At 65.1% G+C, this 23858-nt stretch overlaps 6 protein-coding genes across 6 annotated transcripts in view; all 6 read right to left on the bottom strand.

Moving 5' to 3' along the window:
• Nucleotides 1-36: 36 nt before the first annotated feature.
• Nucleotides 37-4888, bottom strand: CHLRE_15g638303v5 (uncharacterized protein). Its single transcript, XM_043070582.1, has 4 exons — nucleotides 4570-4888; nucleotides 3946-4457; nucleotides 1320-3675; nucleotides 37-1008 (listed from the first exon to the last, which is right to left on the bottom strand). Exons 1-3 carry the CDS (start codon nucleotides 4625-4627, stop codon nucleotides 1372-1374), a joined length of 2874 nt encoding a protein of 957 aa, XP_042916507.1. The 5' UTR covers nucleotides 4628-4888; the 3' UTR covers nucleotides 37-1008; nucleotides 1320-1371.
• A 490-nt stretch (nucleotides 4889-5378) lies between these two features.
• CHLRE_15g638300v5 (uncharacterized protein) lies at nucleotides 5379-10278 on the bottom strand. Its single transcript, XM_043070581.1, has 3 exons — nucleotides 8871-10278; nucleotides 6248-8591; nucleotides 5379-5940 (listed from the first exon to the last, which is right to left on the bottom strand). The coding sequence occupies exons 1-2, from the start codon at nucleotides 9669-9671 to the stop codon at nucleotides 6300-6302; spliced, it is 3093 nt and encodes a 1030-aa protein (XP_042916506.1). The 5' UTR covers nucleotides 9672-10278; the 3' UTR covers nucleotides 5379-5940; nucleotides 6248-6299.
• Nucleotides 10279-10326: 48 nt separating this feature from the next.
• Nucleotides 10327-15198, bottom strand: CHLRE_15g638401v5 (uncharacterized protein). Its single transcript, XM_043070585.1, has 3 exons — nucleotides 13864-15198; nucleotides 11229-13578; nucleotides 10327-10921 (listed from the first exon to the last, which is right to left on the bottom strand). The coding sequence occupies exons 1-2, from the start codon at nucleotides 14602-14604 to the stop codon at nucleotides 11281-11283; spliced, it is 3039 nt and encodes a 1012-aa protein (XP_042916505.1). The 5' UTR covers nucleotides 14605-15198; the 3' UTR covers nucleotides 10327-10921; nucleotides 11229-11280.
• A 46-nt stretch (nucleotides 15199-15244) lies between these two features.
• Nucleotides 15245-18748, bottom strand: CHLRE_15g638400v5 (uncharacterized protein). Its single transcript, XM_043070584.1, has 8 exons — nucleotides 18573-18748; nucleotides 18447-18487; nucleotides 18140-18226; nucleotides 17835-17907; nucleotides 17505-17560; nucleotides 17057-17123; nucleotides 16720-16802; nucleotides 15245-15829 (listed from the first exon to the last, which is right to left on the bottom strand). The coding sequence occupies exons 1-8, from the start codon at nucleotides 18643-18645 to the stop codon at nucleotides 15788-15790; spliced, it is 522 nt and encodes a 173-aa protein (XP_042916504.1). The 5' UTR covers nucleotides 18646-18748; the 3' UTR covers nucleotides 15245-15787.
• Nucleotides 18749-19279: 531 nt separating this feature from the next.
• CHLRE_15g638450v5 (uncharacterized protein) lies at nucleotides 19280-22768 on the bottom strand. Its single transcript, XM_043070586.1, has 2 exons — nucleotides 22080-22768; nucleotides 19280-21822 (listed from the first exon to the last, which is right to left on the bottom strand). The coding sequence occupies exons 1-2, from the start codon at nucleotides 22494-22496 to the stop codon at nucleotides 19915-19917; spliced, it is 2325 nt and encodes a 774-aa protein (XP_042916503.1). The 5' UTR covers nucleotides 22497-22768; the 3' UTR covers nucleotides 19280-19914.
• A 282-nt stretch (nucleotides 22769-23050) lies between these two features.
• CHLRE_15g638500v5 (uncharacterized protein) overlaps nucleotides 23051-23858 on the bottom strand; it is a 5461-nt gene continuing 4653 nt past the window's right edge. Inside the window, exon 7 of the mRNA XM_043070587.1 lies at nucleotides 23051-23858. This exon is cut by the window's right edge and continues 155 nt beyond it. The gene's annotated coding sequence lies outside the window, so the exon portion shown is untranslated.

Raw genomic sequence — 23858 nt, 5'->3', positions numbered from 1 at the left:
TTTTAAGTTGCGTTGAACGCCCTATGACGACTGCGGCAGCTCTAGCCTTACTTCATTCCGCCCTGACCATATGTATGGCACGAACCCAGTTTCCTCTCTCCCGATCTCCAACTGTGCCGCCGAGCTGCGTCCCCCTGCGCCTCCTGCGCACTGGACAGGATTATGTGGTCATAGGGGAATTGACGAGGGAGCATGAACACTAGGCCGGACACTGACGCTGCTTTCAAGCACAAAGATGAATTCAATGCCTTCATTCATCGCCATGCTATGACACGACGCCTAGATCTTCTCCTACACTCAAAGTCACACCAACCCCACTTAATTGTCTTGGCTTTGCCTTGCTACTACTGGGGAGGGCCCGTGCGTGCCCGATGGCTGGCATGCTGGTGTGCCCTATGTCACCAGATGCCGCTGTGTGCACTTGAGGTGCTGTGCCAGGTGCCGCTTACGGTGACCTTGTGTGGTGTGCCGCCTACCGCGCCCCCAGCGACCGCTCCTGCCAGGCACCGGCGGCCCGCCTCCCGCTTCGTTCGTCCTGTGCTGCTGTCGTCGTGAGATGCAGCCTGGATTGCATTCGTGGTTACAAGAGGGACCTACACTGACACAGTTCACGAAGCCAGTGACGCAACCTCGGCGCAGTGTGTGCGTGTGCATGCCAGTGTGCCCCCAGTGTGCCTACGGTAGGTGACCCCAGCCAACTAACGACCGCTCCTGTGTGTGCCAGCAGGCGTGTCGGTTGAGGCCGCAACCTCCCGCATCCGTCACCTACTTGTCATCCTCGCCCAAACCACCTCACCTCATACCTCACAATAGTGGCAAGCCCACGCCTCAACCCAATCATTTCACAAGCTTCCTCGCCCAAGGCCCGCAGCGCCTGCTCCTCCTCCACCCGCCTCGTCGTCGGCTACGCTTCGCCACACTCTGCCCGGTCGCTCCTCCACGCGCCCGCCTCCACGTGTTTGTTCATGGCAGCAGCAGCAGCACCGGGCACGACACAAACTCCGCCAACTGCGTGTAGGGGGGCCACGTGTATGGGGGTGCGGGTAGGTGCGGGTTCAGGGCAGGATGGTTGGAAGGGTAACTGATGCGGATGGACTTCATGCTACAGTTGCCTCCAGCCCATTGTTACCCAACACAATAATGATGATGATGCTGTTCGCGCGTGCACGCCCTGCCCAGGCGCCCGGCCGCCCGGCCACCGCCCCATGCAGGCAGGTAGGCAGGCAGACAGGCAGAGAGGCGCCACAGCCGCAGCCGCTTCCACAGTGCCCTACCCGGGCCCACCAAACCCATCACCCATCACCCTAGCATGAACCCACACGGGTGGGACGCCGCGCCAGCCGCCCTTGCACATCCACCCATGCGGGCTTGCTAAGCAGCAGCCGCAGCAGCAGCCGCAGCCGCGTGTGCGTTTGCAGAGGCCGCTCGCTTCCTTGTGTTCTGCGGCGGCGGCCGTGTCTGCTGCTGCTGTGGCCGCGGCTCGTTTGCAGCAGGCCTGCGGCGTCTGCCCACAGCAGCGGCCATAGCTTCCGGCTCCGGCATCGACGGTTGCTGTTGCCGCTGCCGCTGTCGCTGTTGCCGCCCAGGAGCAGATGCCACGTCGGCACCCGCGGCGGCAGGCCGAAGGCCGCCACTTGTCGCAACCTCCGCCACCGCCTCCGCCGGACCCGCACCTGAGGCTGACGGTGCGTCGCAGGTGGCGTCGTGCTGCAGGTCCTGCTTTGGCGCCGTCCTGCGGACAACGAGGATGCGTCTTTTCTGGCTGCTGCTGGCGGTGGTGGTGGCGGTGGTGGTGGTGCCGGCAGTGTCCGGCTGCGGCCGAGTCGTCCGCTGCTGCTTGCGGCGAGGGGCGGCCGCGCTGCCTTCCCCTCCTGCTGCTGCTCCTGAAGGAGCGCCCGATAGCAGATCCTGCAGTCGCCGCAGCAGGTAGGCCTCCTGAGCGGAAGGCGTCCTCAGACTGTACCACTCCCAGTACGGCGCACACACCAGGCCGCGCTCTCCTAGCGTCCGCCGTAGCTGCCGGTTGCGCAGCGCCGTGGAACCGTCTACCGCGGACGGGTTGTCCTTGCGGTTGGTGAGGAAGTGGTCCGGCCCGTCCACCTCAATGGCCACTCTCCGCCCGTCGCTCCAGTCCGCCACAATATCCACACGCCCCAGCACGCCCTCCACCACAACCTCCGTCTGCACCGAACCGATGGGCAGGCGACCCTTCTGCAGTAGTCGTTGAAGCGCCTCTGCCACCTGCTCCTGCGTACTGCTGGTGGTCGACACCGTCGCCCGTTGTGTAGCTACCGCCGCCTCCATCGCGGCTAGCAGGTCGGGGCTGCGGGCAAGCGCCTCCGCCACCTCGCCGCCCAACTCCTGTTGCGCCTGCCAGAGCTGAAATAGCTCCTCGGTCTGAACCTCCTCACGGCGCCGCACGGCTTCATAGGCCAGCGCCAGGGCCAGCGCAGCTGCAGCCGGGCTAGCAGGGACACCGCCGCCTGCCAGCACCGCCAGCGCCCACAAGCTATTGCAAAGCTCCTGTGCAATAAGCGACTCCGGGCCTTGCCGCAGCAGCTCACCCAGCCGGCCGCACACCGCCGCCTCCAAGCCGGCATGCCGCAGCTGCAGCACCGCCAGCGCCCATAGCGTGTTTGCACACTCCTGTGCATTGCCTCGCTGCATCGCCGCCACGGCGCCTGCGTCAAGCAGCGCGGGTGGCGGCTGGTGGCGCACCAACGCAAGCGCGTACAGCAGGTTGGCCCAGGCCTGCGGCTTGGCGCCGGCCATGACCCCGGGCCGCTGAGCTGCGGCCGCCACAGCCGCGTACCAGGGGCTCTGCTCAATGGCTTGCGACGTTGCATCGGCCCCATACCCCATCTTGGCCAGGGCCCACGCCGAGTTGCTGAGCTCCTGTGGTGTAAAGCCGGCAAAGCCCCGCCATACGCCCTCTGCTGCTACTGCAGCCGCCAGCCGCTCAGACTGCTTGCTTCCCAGCTGCAGCCCCTCCAGCGCCAGTAGGATGTTGGACAACTCCTGCGGCTTGAACAATTCAGCTCCCTTCGGTGTTCGCAGCTGCCGCAGAGCCGCACCACACAGCGCCTCTAGCACTGCCCGAAACGCCGGTCCGCTGCAGCCAAGGACCTCTAGGGCCCACAGGCTGTTGACCAGACCTTGCGCATTCATGTCCCGGGCAAGGGCTGCAGTCGCCTCCGCCAGCGGCAACAGAAGGTCTGAGTCTCGGTACCCCAGCTTGGCGCACGCCCACAGGCTGTTAGACACGTCCTGGGCATTGAAGCCGTGCCCCCTCGCCGCACGCAGCCGCGAGGCCACAGCGCCTGTCAGTGCGTTCAGATGCGGCGATGATGAGGTGGGGTCCCAGCCCGAGCCCCGCTGCTGCTGGTCCTCCCGCAGCTTGCCCAGGGCATACAGCGCGTTTGCCAGGTTCTGAGGAGTGGCACTGTCCAGCAACACTGGGTCCACCAGCCGCTGCAGCAGCGCCGGCGCCAGCTGTGACTCCACACGCCCGTCGCTGGCAGCCCCGGCCTTTGCCAGTGCCCACAGTGGTATGCTGCAGCCGGCCGGCTGGCGGATGCGCGGCACGAGCGGAAGGAGAGCAGGCGCAAGGGCCGCCATGATGCCGGCGCGGGCCGCGGCTGTGGCGGCCGGCCCGCCGGCACGTGCTGACTCCAGCTGCAGGGGAGGGAGGGGGCCGGTGGGAAAGGTCGATGTCCCGATCACTCGATGGGGCGGACAGATGCAAGCTTGGATCAGCCCCACCGTCATCATGCAGCGCGTCCCTAAGCACTACCGCTATGCTACGTGCTAAGGAGGTGCATGTGTTGTTGGCGTTGCCAGTCCTGGCACTGCAATGCAGGAAGGCCCGCACGTGCTTGCAGGCAAGCCCGACCCCTGCCCCTGCCCCTCCTCTTTTATTGCCCGCTAGCTAGTCCAACCTCTCACCTTGCCACACAGGTTGAAGGCAGCTGACATGGTGCTCACGTCTTGCCGCACTGACCACACCGCCAGCCGCTGATCACTGATTGCTTGCAGCTCCTCCAGAGTCCGACACATGGTCATGTCATCCGCGGAGTCACGCGCCCTGCCGCCGCCGCCACCGCTACTCCTGCCACTGCCACGCCGGCCACCGTTCCAGCGGCCTCCGCCTGCCCTGCCCCTGCCTGCCTTTCCCCCACCGTCACTGCTACTGCGGCTGCCGCTGATGTCGTCACGTCCGCTGCTGCTGCTGCTGCTGCTGCTGCTGCTGCTGCTGCTCATGCCACTGCTCCTGTCAATGATGCCGCCACTGCCGTACCTCCCCACAGCCGCCAGCACCTGCTGCTGCGCGCGCCGCCCCGGCTGCAGGAGACAGCTGCGCGCCCCGGCTGCTGCAGGTGCGGCAGTGGCGGGCGCTGGTGCGGCTTGACGGGCCCAGGCGGCTAGCGGCAGTAGCTGCCACAGACCGCCGCCAGCCCCTGTGACAGCCGAGGCGGCGGTGGCAAGGCAGGGGCCGCCGCCGCTGAGCACTGCCGCCGCCGGGCCGCTGGTTGCGGAGCTGCACGCCAGGCCGCGGGCCACACCGCCGGCGGTCGCCGGGGGGTGGAGGCGCCCGGCGGCGCGAGGCTGGGTCCGCGGTATGCCGCATGGCCGCAGAGTTAGCCCCGTGCGTGCTGATACTGGAGCACTAGTATGGCTACTGCCTAAGCCATGTCTACTCGCTGCGGCGCTGCCGCGCGCGAACTGTAACATTTTAGTCTCTGGCAGGGGCCCACAGTTCCTCGCGCTATTCAAGTGCTATCTGATACTATACACTGTAGTAGACACAATGATCGGACTAAAGGAACAACGGGCCAGTTCGGTGTGCGGGGAAGCGAAGCGTGCATGACATCAACTCTATCTGTTACGGATTAACGAGGGTGAACGGGTATTTTGTTTTGTTTAGCGATATACAAGCTGACGAATACAGCCGTGAGATTGAATTCGCTGTTCGGCTCGGCAGCATGCGACCTTTGCTCCCGGCCGACAGCCCCGATGGTGCCCCCGTCTGTCAGTGCCGCTCATTCCTCATTGCGGACGTTCGCGACAGCCCCGTGGGACGCCATCGTCCGAGCAGGCACAGCCCAACAGCAGCCACGGCCACAGCCGCACCAGCATTAACAGGGGAGCCAGGGCAGCTTCTGGTTCCAGATCCTCCGCTCTATCTGGGGGCGGCGCGTGGGTGCGGGTGTTTGTGGAAGCAGGGCTTGGGCTTGGGGCGTTGGCTACTTGGCTTGGCGCGTGAGTGAGACGTATGCGGGAAGGCTGAGGGTGTGTGGGGAACGTGCAGGCTGATTATAGGCCCGTGCGGAGGTGAGGTAGAGGTGCGCGAGTCATTCGCTCCCTTGCCAATCTAGGTGACAATCCTCTTGTTACACATCGGTAGGTACCCCGCCAAACGACCGCTCCTGTGTGCAAGCAGGCATCGAGGCCGCCGCTCGCCTCCACAGTCCCCCCCCGCATACGTCACCTCATTGCCATCCTACGCACAAACCACCTCACCTCACACACCTGCTCACAATTATGGCAAGCCCAAGGCCTCCGCACGCGCCCTACAGACCAGTGCGTCGTCTGTGTCTGTGTCTGCCGACGTGTTGACACCTGCCAAAGACCCACAAGCCACAGCCCCTCTCACAACCTCTACCACAGCACAGCCTTTGCTACAGTCTCCGCAATGACCAACCCCTTCCTTCAACTTGCTATGCGCGCACACGCCCGGTTCATCAAGCGACAATTGGGGCCCACGCCCCATCCAACTCAAAACGATGCAAGTCATCACGCCGATTCAATTCTCAACGCCTGCTCCCCCTCTGTCCGCCTCGTTGGCTATGCTTTGCCACCTGCATGCTCCTCCATCCACGCCCGCCTCCACGTGTTTGTTCATGGCAGCAGCAGCACCGGGCACGACACGAACTCCGCCAACTGCGTGTAGGGGGGCCACGTGTAAGGGGGCGCGGGTGGCGGGTCAGGACAGGATGGTTGGAAGGGTAATTGATGCGGATGGACGTTATGCTACAGTTGCCTCCAGCCCATTGTTACCCCCACGATGCTGATGCGCCTGTCCGTGCGTGCACGCCCTGCCCAGGCGCCCGGCAGCCCGGCCACTGCCCCATTCAGGCAGGCAGGCAGGCAGGCAGACAGGCAGAGAGGCGCCACAGCCGCAGCCGCTTCCACAGCGCCCTACCCGGGCCCACCAAACCCATCACCCACCCCCTTAGCATGAACCCACACGGGTGGGACGCCGCGCCAGCCGCCCGTGCACATCCACCCATGCGGGCTTGCTAAGCAGCAGCCGCAGCAGCAGCCGCAGCCGCGTGTGCGTTTGCAGAGGCCGCTCGCTTCCTTGTGTTCCGCGGCGGCGGCCGTGTCTGCTGCTGTGGCCGCGGCTCGTTTGCAGCAGGCCTGCTACAGCTGCCCACAGCAACGGCCACAGCTTCCGGCTCCGGCCTCGACGGCTGCTGCAGCTGTCGCTGTCGCTGCTGCTGCCTAGGAGCAGATGCCACGTCGGCACCCGCGGCGGCAGGCCGAAGGCCGCCGCTTGTCGCAACCTCCGCCACCGCCTCCGCCGGACCCGCACCTGAGGCTGACGGTGCGTCGCAGGTGGCGTCGTGCTGCAGGTCCTGCTTTGGAGCCTTTCTGCGGACAACGAGGATGCGTCGTTTCTGGCTGCTGCTGGCGGTGGTGCTGGCGGTGGTGGTGGTGCCGGCAGTGTCTGGCTGCGGCTGAGTCGTCCGCTGCTGCTGGCGGCGAGGGGCGGCGGCGTTGCCTTTCCCTGCCGCTGTATCTGACGAAGCGCCCGATAGCAGATCCTGCAGCCGCTGCAGCAGGTAGGCCTCCTTAGCGGTAGGCGTCTTCCGAATGTCCCACTCCCAGTACGGCACATACAACAGGCGTCCCTCGCCGAACGCCCGCCGCAGCTGCCGGTTGCGCAGCGCCGTGGAACCGTCTACCGCGGATGGGTCGTCCTTGCGGTTGGTGAGGAAGTGGTCCGGCCCGTCCACCTCAACGGCCACTCTGCGCCCATCGCTCCAGTCCGCCACCATATCCGCACGTCCCAGCACGCCCTCCACCACCACCTCCGTCCGCACCGAAACGATGGGCAGGCGACCCTTCTGCAGCAGTCGCTGAAGCGCCTCCGCCACCTGCTCCTGCAGTCTGCTGGTGTTTGACTCAGTCGCCCATTCGGCAGCTACCGCCGTCTCCATCGCGGCATTCAGGTCGGGGCTGCGGGCAAGAGCCTCCGCCACCTCACCGCCCAACTCCTGTCGCGCCTGCCAGAGCTGACTTAGCGCCTCGGTCTGAAACTCCTCACGACGCCGCGCGGCCTCACGAGCAAGCGCCGAGGCCAGCGTGGCTGCAGCCGGGCTAGCAGGGCCGCCGCCGCCTGCCAGCACCGCCAGCGCCCACAAGCTATTGCAAAGCTCCTGTGCAATAAGCGACTCCGGGCCTTGCCGCAGCAGCTCGCCCAGCCGGCCGCACACCGCCGCCTCCAAGCCGGCATGCCGCAGCTGCAGCACCGCCAGCGCCCATAGCGTGTTTGCACACTCCTGTGCATTGCCTCGATGCATCGCCACCGCGGCGCCTGCGTCAAGCAGCGCGGGCGGCGGCTGGTGGCGCACCAACGCAAGCGCGTACAGCAGGTTGGCCCAAGCCTGCGGCTTCGCGCTGGCCATGACCCCGGGCCGCTGAGCTGCTGCCACCGCGGCCGCGTACCAGGGGCACTGCTCAATGGCTTGCGACGTTGCACCGGCCCCATACCCCATCTTGGCCAGGGCCCACGCCGAGTTGCTGAGATCCTGTGGTGTAAAGCCTGCGAAGCCCCGCCACACGCCCTCTGCTGCTACTGCAGCCGCCAGCCGCTCAGACTGCTTGCCTCCCAGCTGCAGCCCCTCCAGCGCCAGTAGGATGTTGGACAACTCCTGCGGCTTGAACAATTCAGCTCCCTTCGGTGTTCGCAGCTGCCGCAGAGCCACACCACACAGCGCCTCTAGCACTGCCCGAAACGCCGGTCCGGTGCAGCCAAGGACCTCTAGGGCCCACAGGCTGTTGACCAGACCTTGCGCATTCATGTCCCGGGCAAGGGCTGCAGTCGCCTCCGCCAGCGGCAACAGAAGGTCTGAGTCTCGGTACCCCAGCTTGGCGCACGCCCACAAGCTGTTGGAAACATGTTGCGGCTCAAAGCCGTGCCCCCTCGCCGCACGCAGCCGCGAGGCAACAGCGCCCGCCAGTGCGATCAGATGCGGCGATGAGGTGGGGTCCCAGCCCGAGCCCCGCTGCTGCTGGTCCTCCCGCAGCTTGCCCAGGGCATACAGCGCGTTTGCCAGGTTCTGAGGAGTTGCAGTCTTCAGCAACACTGGATCCACCAGCCGCTGCAGCAGCGCCGGCGCCAGCTGTGACTCCACACGCCCGTCGCTAGCAGCCCCGGCCTTTGCCAGTGCCCACAGTGGTATGCTGCAGCCGGCCGGCTGGCGGATGCGCGGCACGAGCGGAAGGAGAGCAGGCGCAAGGGCCGCCATGATGCCGGCGCGGGCCGCGGCTGTGGCGGCCGGCCCGCCGGCACGTGCTGACTCCAGCTGCAGGGGAGGGAGGGGGCCGGTGGGAAAGGACGATGCCCCGATCACTCGATGGGGCGGACAGATGCAAGCTTGGATCAGCCCCACCGTCATCATGCAGCGCGTCCCTAAGCACTACCGCTATGCTACGTGCTAAGGAGGTGCATGTGTTGTTGGCGTTGCCAGTCCTCGCACTGCGATCATGAAGGCCCGCACGTGCTTGCAGGCAAGCCCGACCCCTGCCCCTGCTCCTCCTACTGTTGATGCCCGCTAGACAGGACGCCTAGCCTAACCTCTCACCTTGCCACACAGGTTGAAGGCAGCTGACATGGTGCTCACGTCTTGCCGCACTGACCACACCGCCAGCCGCTGATCAATGATTGCTTGCAGCTCCTCCAGGGTCCGACACATGGTCATGTCATCCGCGGAGTCACGCGCCCTGCCGCCGCCGCCACCGCTACTCCTGCCACTGCCACGCCGGCCGCCGTTCCAGCGGCCTCCGCCTGCCCTGCCCCTGCCTGCCTTTCCCCCACCGTCACTGCTACTGCGGCTGCCGCTGATGTCGTCACGTCCGCTGCTGCTGCTGCTGCTGCTGCTGCTGCTGCTGCTGCTGCTGCTCATGCCACTGCTCCTGTCAATGATGCCGCCACTGCCGTACCTCCCCGCAGCCGCCAGCACCTGCTGCTGCGCGCGTCGCCCCGGCTGCAGGAGACAGCTGCGCGCCCCGGCTGCTGCAGGTGCGACGGCGGCGGGCGCTGGTGCGGCTTGACGGGCCCAGGCGGCTAGCGGCAGTAGCTGCCGCAGACCGCCGCCAGCCCCTGTGGCAGCAGGTGCGGCGGCGGCAAGGCGGGGGCCGCAGCCGCTGAGCACTGCCGCCGCCGGGCCGCTGGTTGCGGAGCTGCACGCCAGGCCGCGGGCCACACCGCCGGCGGTCGCCGAGGGGTGGAGGCCCCCGGCGGTCCGAGAGGCGCGAGGCTGGGTCAGCGGTATGCCGCATGGCCGCAGAGTAAGCCCCGTGTGTGCTGATGCTGGAGCACTAGTATAGCTACTGCCTAAGCCATGTCCACTCGCTGCGGCGCTGGCGCGTGCGAACTGTAACATTACAGTCTCTGGCAGGGGCCCACAGTTCCTCGCGCTAATCAAGTGCTATCTGATACTATACACTGTAGTAGTCACAATGATCGGACTAAAGGAACAACGGGCCAGTTCGGTGCGCGGGGAAGCGAAGCGTGCATGACATCAACTCTATCTGTTACGGATTAACAAGGGTGAACGGGTATTTTGTTTTGTTTAGCGATGTACGAGCTGACGAATACAGCCGTGAGATTGAATTCGCTGTTCGGCTCGCCAGCAATGCGACCTTGCTCCCGGCCGACAGCCCCGATGGTGCCCCTGTCTGTCAGTGCCGCTCATTCCTCATTGCGGACGTTCGCGACAGCCCCGAGGGACGCCCTCGTCCGAGCAGACAACAGCCCAACAGCAGCCACGGCCACAGCCGCACCAGCATAAACAGGGGAGCCAGGGCAGCTTCTGGTTCCAGATCCTCCGCTCTATCTGGGGGCGGCGCGTGGGTGCGGGTGTTTGTGGAAGCAGGGCTTGGGCTTGGGGCGTTGGCTACTTGGCTTGGCGCGTGAGTGAGACGTATGCGGGAAGGCTGAGGGTGTGTGGGGAACGTGCAGGCTGATTATAGGCCCGTGCAGACTGCAGAGGTGAGGTAGAGGTGCGCGAGTCATTCGATCCCTTGCCAATCTAGGTGACAATCCTCTTATTACACCACGGTAGGTGGCCCCAGCGCCAAACGACCGCTCCTGTATGCAAGCAGGCATCGAGGCCACCGCCCGCCTCCGCAGTCCCCCCCCGCATACGTCACCTCATTGTCACCCTACGCCCAAACCACCTCACCTCACACACCTGCTCACAAATATGGCAAGCCCAAGGCCTCCGCACGCGCCCTAGAGACCAGAGCGTCGTCTGTGTCTGTGTCTGCCGACGTGTCGACACCCGCCAAAACCCCACAAGCCACAGCCCCTCTCACAACCTCTATCACACCACAGGCTCTGCTACAGTCTCCGCAATGACCACACCTCGTTCTTCCTTCAACTTGCTATGCGCACACACGCCCGGTGAAGAAAGCGACAACTGGAGCCCAAGCCCCACCCAACTCAAAACGATGCAAGTCATCACGCCGACTCAATTCTCAACGCCTGCTCCCCGCCTCGTCGTCGGCCACGCTTCGCCACACTCTGCCCGCCTCGTCGGCCACGCTCCGCCGCCTGCATGCTCCTCCACGCCCGTCTCCACGTGTTTGTTCATGGCAGCAGCAGCACCGGGCATGACACAAACTCCGCCAACTGTGCGTAGGGGGCCCGCATGCGTGAGGGTGCGGGTAGGTGCGGGGTCAGGGCAGGATGGTTGGAAGGGTAATTGATGCGGACGGACTTCATGCTACAGTTGCCTCCAGCCCATTGTTACCCCCACAATGATGACGATGATGCTGTTCGCGCGTGCACGCCCTGCCCAGGCGCCCGGCCGCCCGGCCGCTGCCCCATGCAGGCAGGTAGGCAGCAGAAAGGTGCCACAGCCGCAGCCGCTTCCACAGCGCCCTACCCGGGCCACCAAACCCATCCCCCATCCCCCATCCCCCCAGCATGAACCCACACGGGCGCGACGCCGCGCCAGCCGCCCGTGCACATCCACCCATGGGGGCGTGCTAAGCAGCAGCCGCAGCAGCAGCCGCAGCCGCGTGTGCGTTTGCAAAGGCCGCTCGCTTCCTTGTGTTCCGCGGCGGCGGCCGTTCCTGCTGCTGCTGTGGCCGCGGCTCCTTCGCAGCAGGCCTGCGGCGTCTGCCCACAGCAGCGGCCACAGCTTCCGGCTCCGGCCTCGACGGTTGCTGCTGTCGCTGTTGCTGCCTAGGAGCAGGTGCCACGTCGGCACCCGCGGTGGCAGGCCGAGGGCCGCCACTTGTCGCAACCTCCGCCACCGCCTCCGCCGGACCCGCACCTGAGGCTGACGGTGCGTCGCAGGTGGCGTCGTGCTGCAGGTCCTGCTTTCGCGCCGTCCTGCGGACAACGAGGATGCGTCTTTTCTGGCTGCTGCCAGCGGTGGTGGTGGTGCTGGTGGTGGTGCTGGTGGTGATGCCGGCAGTGTCCAGCTGCGGCCGAGTCGTCCGCTGCTGCTTGCGGCGACGGGCGGCGGCGCTGCCTTCCCCTGCCGCTGCTCCTGACGAAGCGCCCGATAGCAGATCCTGCAGCTGCTGCAGCAGGTAGGCCTCCTGAGCGGAGGAAGTCTTCCGGCCGTACCACTCCCAGTACGGCACACATAGCAGCCCGCCCTCCCCAAACGCCCGCCGCAGCTGCCGGTTACGCAGGGCCGTGGACCCGACAACCGCGGACGGGTCGTCCTTGCGGTTGGTGAGAAAGTGGTCCGGCCCGTCTACCTCAATGGCCACTCTGCGCCCATCGCTCCAGTCCGCCACAATATCCGCACGTCCTAGCACGCCCTCCGCCACCACCTCTGTCTGCACCAAAACGATGGGCAGGCGGCCCTTCTGCAGCAGTCGTCGAAGCGCCTCTGCCACATGCTCCTGCGTACGGCTGGTCGTCGACTCAGTCGCCCGTTTGGCAGCTACCGCCGCCTCAATCGCGGCTAGCAGGTCGGGGCTGCGGGCAAGCGCCTCCGCCACCTCGCCGCCCAACTCCTGTCGCGCCTGCCAGAGCTGACACAAGTATTCTCCATTACGCTCCTCACGGCGCCGCACGGCCTCACGGGCAAGCGCTGGGGCCAGCGCAGCTGCAGCCGGGCTAGCAGGGCCATCGCCGCCTGCCAGCACCGCCAGCGCCCACAAGCTATTGCAAAGCTCCTGTGCAATAAGCGACTCCGGGCCTTGCCGCAGCAGCTCACCCAGCCGGCCGCACACCGCCGCCTCCAAGCCGGCGTGACACAGATGCAGCACCGCCAGCGCCCACAGCGTGTTTGCACATGCCTGTGCATCGCCTCGCTGCATCGCCGCCGCGGCGCCTGCGTCTAGCAGCGCTGGCGGCGGCTGGTGGCGCACCAACGCAAGCGCGTACAGCAGGTTGGCCCAGGCCTGCGGCTTGGCGCCGGCCATGACCCCGGGCCGCTGAGCTGCGGCCGTCACAGCCGCGTACCAGGGGCTCTGCTTCATGGCTTGCGACGTTGCACCGGCCCCATACCCCATCTTGGCCAGGGCCCACGCCGAGTTGCTGAGGTGCTGCGGGTTAAAGCCGGCAAAGCCCCGCCGCATGGCCTCTGCAGCCACAGCAGCCGCAAGCAGCTCGGACTGCTTGCCTCCCAGCTGCAGCCCCTCCAGCGCCAGCAGGATGTTGGACAGCTCCTGCGGCTTGAACGCTTCAGCTCCCTTCGGTGTCCGGAGCCGCCGCAGCGCCGCACCGCACATCGCCTCGAGCACTGCCCGAAACGCCGGTCCGGTGTAGCCAAGGACCTCTAGCGCCCACAGGCTGTTGGATAATTCCTGCGCATTCATGTCCAGGACAAGGGCTGCAGTCGCCTCCGCCAACGGCCGCAAAAGGTCTGAGTCGCGGTACCCCAGCTTGGCGCACGCCCACAGGGTGTTAGAAACACCCTGGGCATTGAAGCCGTGCCCCCTCGCCGCACGCAGCCGCGAGGCCACTGCGCCCGCCAGTGCGATCAGATGCGGCGATGAGGTGGGGTCCCAGCCCGAGCCCCGCTGCTGCTGGTCCTCCCGCAGCTTGCCCAGGGCATACAGCGCGTTTGCCAGGTTCTGAGGAGTTGCACTATCCAGCAACACTGGATCCACCAGCCGCTGCAGCAGCGCCGGCGCCACCTGTGACTCCACACGCCCGTCGCTGGCAGCCCCGGCCTTTGCCAGCGCCCACAGCGGAAGGCTGCAGCTGGCCGGATTGCGGATGCGCGGCACGAGCGGAAGGAGAGCAGGCGCAAGGGTAGCCATGATGCCGGCACGGGCCGCGGCTGTGGCGGCCGGCCCGCCGGCGCGTGCTGACTCCAACTGCAGGGGAGGGGGGGGGCGGTGGGAAAAAGACGATGCACCGATCACTCAATTAAGCGGCAAGAAGCAAGCTTAAAGCAGCCCCACCGTCATTGCGCAACGCGTCCCTAAGCACTACCGTGTGAGCTATGCTACGTGCTAAGGAGGTGCGTGTGTTGTTGGCGTTGTCAGTCCTCGCAATGCGATCAGAAAGGCCCGCACGTGCTTGCAGGCAAGCCCGACGCTTGCCTCTGCCCCTCCTCCTGTCATTGCCCGCTAGTTAGCACGACTTGCCCAACCCCTCACCTTGCCACACAGGTTGAAGGCAGCTGACATGGTCATTACGTCTTGCCGCTCGCACCACACCGCCAACCGCTGATCAATGACTGCTTGCAGGTCCTCCAGAGTCCGACACACGGTCATGTCATCCGCGGGGTCACGCGCCCTGACGCCGCCGGCACCGCTACTCCTGCCACCGGCACCGCCCGTCCTGCCGCCGGCCCAGCGGCCTCCGCCTGCCCTGCCCCTGCCTGCCCTTCCCCCACCGTCACTGCTACTGCTGCTGTCACTGCTCCTGCCACTGCTCCTGTCAATGATGCCGCCACTGCCGTACCTCCCCACAGCCACCAGCACCTGCTGCTGCGCGCGCCGCCCCGGCTGCAGCAGACAGCTGCGCGCCCCGGCTGCTGCAGGTGCGGCAGTGGCGGGCGCTGGTGCGGCTTGACGGGCCCAGGCGGCTAGCGGCAGTAGCTGCCGCAGACCGCCGCCAGCCCCTGTGACAGCCGGGGCGGCGGTGGCAAGGCAGGGGCCGCCGCCGCTGAGCACTGCCGCCACCGGGCCGCTGGTTGCGGAGCTGCACGCCAGGCCGCGGGCCACACCGCCGGCGGTCGCCGAGGGGTGGAGGCGCCCGGCGGCGCGAGGCTGGGTCAGCGGTATGCCACATGGCCGCAGAGTCAGCCCCGTGTGTGCTGATACTGGAGCACTAGTATAGCTACTGCCTAAGCCATGTCCACTCGCTGCGGCGCTGCCGCGCGCGAACTGTAACATTTCAGTCTCTGGCAGGGGCCCACAGTTCCTCGCGCTATTCAAGCGCTATCTGATACTATACACTGTAGTAGGCACAATGATCGGACTAAAGGAACAACGGGCCAGTTCGGTGCGCGGGGAAGCGAAGCGTGCATGTCATCTCTATCTGTTACGGATTAACAAGGGTGAACGGGTATTTTGTTTTGTTTAGCGATATACAAGCTGACGAATACAGCCGTGAGATTGAATTCGCTGTTCGGCTCGGCAGCATGCGACCTTTGCTCCCGGCCGACAGCCCCGATGGTGCCCCCGTCTGTCAGTGCCGCTCATTCCTCATTGCGGACGTTCGCGACAGCCCCGTGGGACGCCATCGTCCGAGCAGGCACAGCCCAACAGCAGCCACGGCCACAGCCGCACCAGCATTAACAGGGGAGCCAGGGCAGCTTCTGGTTCCAGATCCTCCGCTCTATCTGGGGGCGGCGCGTGGGTGCGGGTGTTTGTGGAAGCAGGGCTTGGGCTTGGGGCGTTGGCTACTTGGCTTGGCGTGTGAGTGAGACGTGTGCGGGAAGGCTGAGGGTGTGTGGGGAACGTGCAGGCTGATTATAGGCCCGTGCGGAGGTGAGGTAGAGGTGCGCGAGTCATTCGCTCCCTTGCCAATCTAGGTGACAATCCTCTTGTTACACCGCGGTATACTCCCGAGGTGACCCCAGCCAAACGACCGCTCCTGTATGCAAGCAGGAATCGGGGCCGCCGCCCGCCTCCGCACTCCGCAGTCCCCCCCCCGCATACGTCACCTCATTGCCATCCTACGCACAAACCACCTCACCTCACACACCTGCTGCTCACAATAATGGCAAGCCCAAGGCCTCCGCACGCGCCCTAGAGACCAGCGCGTCGTCTGTGTCTGTGTCTGCCGACGTGTCGACACCCGCCAAAGACCTACAAGCCACAGCCCCTCTCACAACCTCTACCACAGCACAGCCTCTGCTACAGTCTCCGCAATGACCCCACCTCTTCCTTCAACTTGCTATGCGCGCACACGCCCGGTGAAGAAAGCGACAATTGGAGCCCAAGCCCCATCCAACTCAAAACGATGCAACTCATCACGCCGACTCAATTCTCGACGCCTGCTCCCGCTCTGCCCACCTCGTCCGCCACGCTTCGCCGCCTGCATGCTCCTCCACGCCCGCCTAAACGTGTTCAATCATGGCAGCAGCAGCACCGGGCACGACACGAACTCCGCCAACTGCGTGTAGGGGGGCCACGTGTATGGGGGTGCGGGTGCGGGGTCAGGACAGGAGGGTGGGAAGGGGAGGCGCAAGGGGACAGCCCGACGGGGCGTCATCAGGAGAGGAGGGGCACTACTTAGGGGCACTACTACTCAAGGCAGCAGAGTCAAGGCGGTGTGTAAAGAACACCGGAGCGTACGGTGTTGTACAACATGCGTACATTCACGGCACGCGTGCATGTGGGCCTTATCGCCCCAACCATCACCACGCACACGTGGGCCCCGTGCCCCTCCCCAGCTCCTCCACCTCCCCAGCTCCTTGAATGCGCATGCGAGCATCCGCGCGGCACGCAGCGCATCGCGCGGCACACCCGGCCGCCTGCCCCTTCCCTCCACCTGCACCACTCCCCACGCCGCCTCCCAAGCCACGCCGCCTTCCACGCCGCGGCGCCTCTCACCTACTGTCCTGCCCCTCCCCTCCCCCCCTCCATCCCCCCCCTATTTGATACACACCATCCCATGGATGGCTACCCCCTCCCCAGGTCACCTTCTACTCCCCAGGCCGCCTCCCACTCCCGAGGCCGCCTCCACCACCCCCTCCCACGCCGCCTCCCCCTCCCACGCCGCCTCCCCCTCCCACGCCGCCTCCCACTCCCCAGGCCGCCTCCTACTCCCCAGGCCGTTTCCCACTCCCCAGGCCGCCTCCACCACCCCCTCCACCACCCCCTCCCACGCCGCCTCCACACACCCCCTCCCACGCCGCCTCCACCATCCCCTCCACCACCCCCTCCCACGCCGCCTCCACACACCCCCTCTGCTCCACCACCCCCTCCCACGCCGCCTCCACACACACACCCTGCTCCACCACGCCGCCTCCACCACCCCTCCCCTCCCACGCCGCCTCTCACCTGGTTGGCATCCACGTGCTTGGCGTGCACGGCCTCGCTGGACAGCACCACCATGTCCGCGCCGATCTCGTCGGCCATGTCGCCTGCACGCGGGCGGGGGTTGTGTTCTTATGGCGGGGGTTGACTCTGAACCAATCCTATTGGGGGGGATCGCATTCATGATTGGTTTAGATGTGAAGGCGCAGCCAGGGACAGCAATACATCAGGGGCAGCCGTTCATGGAGAACGCAACGTGATCAGATCATGAAGTTGCCATGACGTGCCCCATTCCTTGACCATGAGGATGTACCTCGTTGGGCCCAGGCATAAAAATCCCCACTCGCTGCGCCTCACTCACCGACCAGCACGGAGGCGGGCGAGGTGGTGGCCTTCTCCACCACATCGAAGTTATCGCAGCCGCGGTCCTGTCATCAGACATGTCAACATTCAATATGTCGGACAAAAGCAAATCCTTATATGCTGGCGCGCTTCTGGCCTTGTGCGCGTGTTTGGTATGTGTTCGTGTGTGTTGTGCGCATGTGCAGCGCGTGGCGAGTGCCCACACGTGGGTGGCAATGTGCAGAGCCGGCGCGTGGCGGGACCTGTGCTACGGCCCTCCGACGGCCACGACCACATGAACAAGCCTGAAGGTTACTACCGGCGCGCTTGTCTTGCACTTTCGCGACTGAGTGGGCTTTCTGATGATGATGGAAATTTATCATTGGGCCCGGGAACATAACCCCTCCCCCCCGCGACTGTTTCCTTACGGGATTGGTCCGACGTTAACCCCCCCCCCAGCCACCCACCTTGAGGTGCCAAGTGATGCTCTCTATCCGCTTGGCGGGGTCAGTGTTGTCCGTGCCTGCAGGGCGGCCGTGTGTGCCGCATGGGTGGGCGGGGTTCACATGCACAGTTAACTTTGAAGTTGTGGTAGACCGTAGGCAGCCTTGAGGGGTTACAAATTACAACGACGTGGTCGTTGAGCTCGGTTAGCACGTGACTGACACGAGGGGCAATGACGCGTGTGCGCATTCACCCTCCTCCCTTTCAACCCCGAAGCGAAGCCACAGACAGCGGCTGCCCCGCCCCCTCCTCCTGCACCTCGCGCCCCCTCCGCCCCTATCCGCCCCACACACCTGGCTCGTCTACCACCAGCACCGTCACCTTGCTGCTGTACGTCTTGGCCATGTGCGCGGCGGTCGCAACAGCCTGTGCGAGGGTTCCAGAAGATTCGATTTCCGGGGTTACAGCTGGGCGTCCGGGATTCGCTGCCTCCGCTGCTGGTCGGTAGATGACTGGCCGCGTCGAGAACCACAAGGCAATAAGCAAGATTCGAGGGGGTGCGACGGAAGCCTATCCAAGGAAATGCTTCCCCTCGGTGTGCACAGGCTAGGCCATAGGCCTGGCGACGGCCCCAAACATCCTTTGGATACGCACGCACCGTGCGGGAACCGTCGCTGAGGTAGGGGTTAGCATCCAAGATAGTCAGCAGCAGCCGGTTGTAGGTGAGCTCGGTGGAGGCCATAGCCTGCGCAGCAACCGGCAGCGATGGCAGACCGCGGACAATCGTGAACCGTCGGGAGAGGGGATCGCACGCGTGCTGCCCCAGACGTCAACGGCACGCAGGTTGCGAGTAGCAGGTCGCGTTACTATAAGACTGCATGTCCGTAAAGGACGTAGAGGCTAGCTGGCTCGGAGCTGGGCGCTGCGAAGGTCTGAATGTGCTCCCCCGCTACCCCGGCACTTACCGGGGCCTTGGCATCGGGAGCCGCGGCACGCGGGACAACGCCTGCAGTATATACCAACATGGTTAAAGTACCGATGCGAAGCTCATTCCGTGCCAGCTTTCGCCCAGCGCAGGCATCCCAGCTTACTTCTCCGAGGAGCGTTCCGGTTCATCAATTGAGCGGTGCTAGGCGCAGCCATGCCGCAGCGAAGGGCAGACATGATGCTTTGCCTGGTGTCGGAAGGACTGGGGAGTGAGAAATACTGGAATCTAGAGCTTTGCGCTTTTCCTTTGCGTGAAACTACAAATCAGACGTTGTGCGACAGAAGTTTAGATACAAAGATATGCCTGTATTCGGGATCGCGTCTCTAGTTGTTCTCTGCTGCCTGCATCGGTGACGTGTGCAAGCTGCATGGGTAAAGCGGCCCGCCAGCAGTACAGTGTCGGGCCGTGTCGGAAGCAGCGTAGCACCTGCTAGACCAAGTCTTGGAAAGCACCGCACCCATTAAGCGGCGTCAGATCACGCGCAGCTTATGGGCGCGTGCAGCGCTGCAGCTAGGCAGTGCAGTGCACCGGGTAGCGGGCGTGGGGTATGCGTGATCGATGGGACAGCAGCTGATTCCCAAACCCAAGCAGCTGGCAAACAATTTGCAACGGCAGGGCAGGAGTGCGCGGATATGCGAACGCCGGATTGATTGTACCGATGAGCTGCTGGCTGGCTGGAAGTTTGCTGATGCGCATTCCTCACGCTCCGGGCGCCCGGCCAGGCGATAGCGGGCGTGGGGTATGTATTGGGGTTCTGGCGGCGCGCTATGCGGCCCTGGAAGGGCTTCAAGCTTCAAAGGCACGAACAATTGCAAGGAAAGGTTACAGCCGTTACACGTCGTGGCCGCTCACTCCTACTTTCCTACCTCCTACCCTACCTGTAGCCACGCGCCGCCAACCTAACGCTTAGTCTACATACGCGGGAGATAGAGCGATGCCTGCACGGGAGAGCGATGCCTACCAACCCCTCAACATCCCAACCTGGTCCAAGCATGCACATCGCGTCACGCCCTCGCTTGCACGCAGCTCAGCTTAGAGCAGTTCCACACCGAACTTATCAAGCAGCCTACAAGCAAACACACAGGCACATACACACGATGTGCAGCGTCAGGGATAGGCCTGTGCACAACATACCAGCAGGCGGCACTCGCAGCTGCCCTCACATCCGAATGGCGCCTGCGGATGCTTCACGCCAACCTGTTCCACCGCAGGCCCACACTTGGGGTTCCACAATGTGCACGCCTGGCTCACACCTTAGTTGGACAGCACCTGTCCGCTCAAAAGCACCTGTCCAACCGGCGGCCAACCTGCAACCTTCTAACTCACTGGCCATTACCGTAGTAAAACCCGCTCCATATTTCACCAAGTACTTCCTCGTCGTTAGCGTCTGGCAACCGCGCATGGGGGGCAGCAGCTGCTGCTGCTGCTGCTGGTGCCCTCAATCATTATGGCACGCGCCGTGGCGGCCGCGCAAGCAGCTGGGGGCTGCCACAGCTGCTGCTCTTGCTGGTGGGGCTCGCAGCGTCACCGGCCGTGGTGCGGGTTGGCGTTCCCACTGCCCGCTGAGCCGTAGCAAGCAGCAGCGCCTGCAGCCGGCGCAGCAGGTAGGCCTCCTGCTCCTCAGGGCTCGTGAGGCTCTCCCACTCCCAGTACGGCACCATTAGAACGCCGCCCTCCCCGTACTCGCGCCGTACGTGCCGATGACGCATGGCCGTACTGCCGTTCACAGCGGCAGGGTCACGCCTTCGGTTGGAGAGGAAGCGTACTGCCCCAACCAGCTCCAACGCCACCTGCCGCCCGTCACTCAGCCGCACCACCGCATCCAATGGCGCCAACACACCGCTCATGACAACGCCCGTTTGCACGGACTCAAGTGCAAGGCCTCCTGCCGTCGCCCCGCCGCCGTGCTGCTCAAGCCGCCGCAATGCTGCAAGGAGCTGCTTGTGGTCATCCGGCAGGGGCTTGCTGTTGTCCCGCCGCGCGGCCACCACCGCATCCATAGCCGCCTGCAGCTTGCCGTTGCTCCCCAGGGCCGCCGCCACTTCGCCGCCCAGCTCCTGCTGCGCCTGCCACATCTGAGCCAGGTCCTCAGTTGCCGTGAACTCCTCCCAACGGCCTGCTGCGTCGCGAGCCACCTCGACTGCTAGCTGCTGCATGCCAGCAGACAGTGGGCCCCCGGGCACCGCAATGCCCCAAAGGCTGGTTGCTATGCACTGGTGGTTCACTGCCTGCTTGTCGCGCTTCAGCAGCGCGCCCAGCCGGCCGCACACCGCCGCCTCCAGTTCGCCGTGGCGCAGCCGCAGCACCGCCAGCGCGTACAGTACAGATGCGCAGTCCTGGCCATTGCCACTTTTCAGTATGGCCGCTGCCGCGCCTGCGTCAAGCAGTGCAGGCGGTGGCTGGTGGCGCACCAAGGCCAGCGCGTACAGCAGGTTGGACCACGCCTGCGGCGTGGCGCCGGCCATGACCCCATCCCGGCCGCGCCGCTTTGCTGCGTCGACCGCGGCTGATATCCACTTCCGCTGTTCCTCCGGTGCCTCCGGGCCCACACCAAACTCCATTTTTGCCAGAGCCCAAGCTGAGTTGGTCAGGTCTTGATCATTGTACCCGGAGAACCCCCGCCGCAAGTCCTCTGTTGCCACCGCGGCCAGCAGCTCTGCCTGCTTGCCTCCCAGCTGCAGCCCCTCCAGCGCCAGCAGGATGTTGGACAGATGCTGTGGCCTGAACGCTTCAGCTTCCTTCGGTGTCCGAAGCCGCCGCAGCGCCTCCTCGCACAGCGCCCCAACCGCCGGCTGGTACGCTGGTCCCGTGCACCCCAGGGCTTTGAGTGCCCAGAGAATGTTGCTGAGGTCCTGTGGGATCATAGTCTTTGCCACTGCCGCGCCCGCCTCCGCCAGACGCTGCAGCAGGTCCGCGTCCGCATACCCCAGCTTGGCGCACGCCCACAGGGCGTTGGACACGTCCTGCGCGTTGAAGCCGTGCCCGACTGCCGCTGCGAGCCTGCCTTTCATCGCTTCCGCCAGCAACCGGACGCATGGCTGCCACCCTTCCCCGGTATGCTGCCAATCCTCTCGCAGCTTGCCCAGCGCGTAAAGCACAAGACAAAGGTCCATGGGAGTTGCCGCCCCCAGCAGCCGCGAATCCGTCACCAGCCGCTGCAGCAGCGCCGCTGTTAGCTCTGCCTCCTTGCCCTTGCCGCTGATCCCAGCTTTGGCCATAGCCCACAGCGGTATGCGGCATTCAATTGCCTTCCGAATGCGCGGCACGAGCCGCAGGTAGCCGGCCGCAAGACCTGCAATGATGCCGGAGCGGATACGTGCTGCCGTGGCGGCGCCTCCGTCGCCCGAGCGAAGCTGCAAATAGAGACGACACGTATGCCGGCGGGTAACTGATGTTACGGCAGTGATAGAACGGGTGCCGAAGTAGAGGGGAGCATCGGAGGCGCCACACGTTTTCAGCACGCGCATCAGCGCCAACCCGAGGGCAAACCCTGGCATACCATCACCTCTCACCTAGCACCGCCTCTGTTGGGGTTTCCTTGGGCTCCGGACTCCCCCCTCCCCACCCCCCCTCCAGCCCTACCTCCACACCAGCCCCACCCCACGCCCACCTGCACTGCCTTCCGGAATGCGTTGCTGATGGCGGCTGTGTCATGCCGCTCCACCCAGCCCGGCAGCTGGTCAGTCACGGCCGCTTGCAGCTCCTCCAGCGTTCCGTCATTGGGGGTGGAGTCCTGGCCCTGGCCCCGGCCCCGGCCCCGGCCGCTGCTGTCACGCCCGGCATGCCCGCCTCCTAGCCCGCCGCTGCGACCCCAGCCACCCTCGCCACCCGCTGCGCCGCCCCCGGCAGCAGCCGCCTGCACCAGCTGCCGAGAAGCGACGGGGACGAGGAAGAGCTCGCTACCGCCGCCGAGCACTGCTACCGCCGAGCCGGCCCGTTGGGAGGGCCTGGGGACCGAGCTGCTGGGGCCGGCCGTCTTGGGCAGCAGCGCGCCCGCCGGCCGCGGTCCCTTGCTGACAGCTAGCATATGTGAGACTGTGAAGCACCCATGGCTATTGCGAGTATTGCCGAAGAGGCGGGTGCGCATGGTGAGCATCTCGGCACCGGCTGTCAGTCTTCAAAAGGAAGACCGCTCCTAAAGGATGTAGTAAGAACAGCTAGGCGTATGTCATGGACATTACAGGGCGCGAACGAGCGAGAGGGAACGAAAGGTCAGCTGCACTGTAGTGCAACTTCAGGGAAAGGGCGTCGCCGATCAGGTGAAGTGCGCGTGTGTAGTGCGTGTGGTTGATGTATCCGAAGTGAGTACTTTGCGAAATGCGGCCGGACCAGCAAACCATGTATTCGCGGCCGAGGGCGCCGCATGCCGACACCCTCTCGTCCACCATCTAGGCCGCCTTTTTCTGACCGCTCCGCACGTTCCTCCTGGCGCCCTGGCCGCGTGCACTTTGCTTCCATGGGCCGGGGACACCCCTGGCCCCTGGTGAGTGGCGGCTTTGAAAGGCACGAACGCTAGCGTGGGATGTAGACGACGCGCTACACGACCCTGGTGGGCTACGAAGCTTTGAAGGCATGAACGCTCTCAAGGAGAGGTTACACATCATGGTCGCTCACTTCTACCTCCTACCCTGTAGCCACGCGCTGCTTATCTAATGTCTACAGTCTATGTCGGGAGAGCAATGCCTACAAATCGGCCCCCCTCAATCCAGTCCAAGCCGCCACGTTGCAACCTCGCTTGCACGCAGCTCAGCGAACAGCAGTTCCACACCCTACTCATCAAGCAGCCTACAAACACACACACACACACACACACACACACACACGCACACGCACACAAACACACACGCACACAGACACACACACACGATCTGAAGAGATAAGCCTGTGCACAACACCCCAGCAGGCGGCACCCGCAGCCGCCCTCACATCCGAATGGCGCCTGCGGGTGCCCCACGCCGCTACACGTGTGCTACCGTATCCACAACCCACAGCAGTGCGCCACAACCACGCCCCGCGCCCGCAAAGACACTCAGGCCGCGCTCCAGCGAACTCCGCCCGCGCAGTGCGCCTGTCCCTCCCGCGTCTGCGGCCTCCGCGCTGCACCTCGGGCGCCCACGCCCCGCGCACACACGCACATGCACACACGCGCCGTCTACGCAGCGACGCCCATGCTGCAGCCGCCCCGCTTGCAGCTGCCGCTAACACATGCTCGCGCCATCCATCACCATGCCTAGCTAGCTAGCTAGCTAGCTAGCTGGCAACCCCGCACCGTCCATCACAGCCATCCGCCAAAAAACGCATATCCCCTCGGAACGCAAGCCAGCCAGCTTAACAGCCTGTACGGCCAGCAATGCTCAGCTGCCGCCGCTGCCGTAGCTGCCGCTGTCGC

This window comes from Chlamydomonas reinhardtii, chromosome 15 (genome assembly GCF_000002595.2).
Source record: "Chlamydomonas reinhardtii strain CC-503 cw92 mt+ chromosome 15, whole genome shotgun sequence".
NCBI lineage: Eukaryota > Viridiplantae > Chlorophyta > Chlorophyceae > Chlamydomonadales > Chlamydomonadaceae > Chlamydomonas > Chlamydomonas reinhardtii.
Note: the sequence above shows the minus strand (reverse complement) of the source record. Positions and strands in the feature narration are given on the sequence as shown.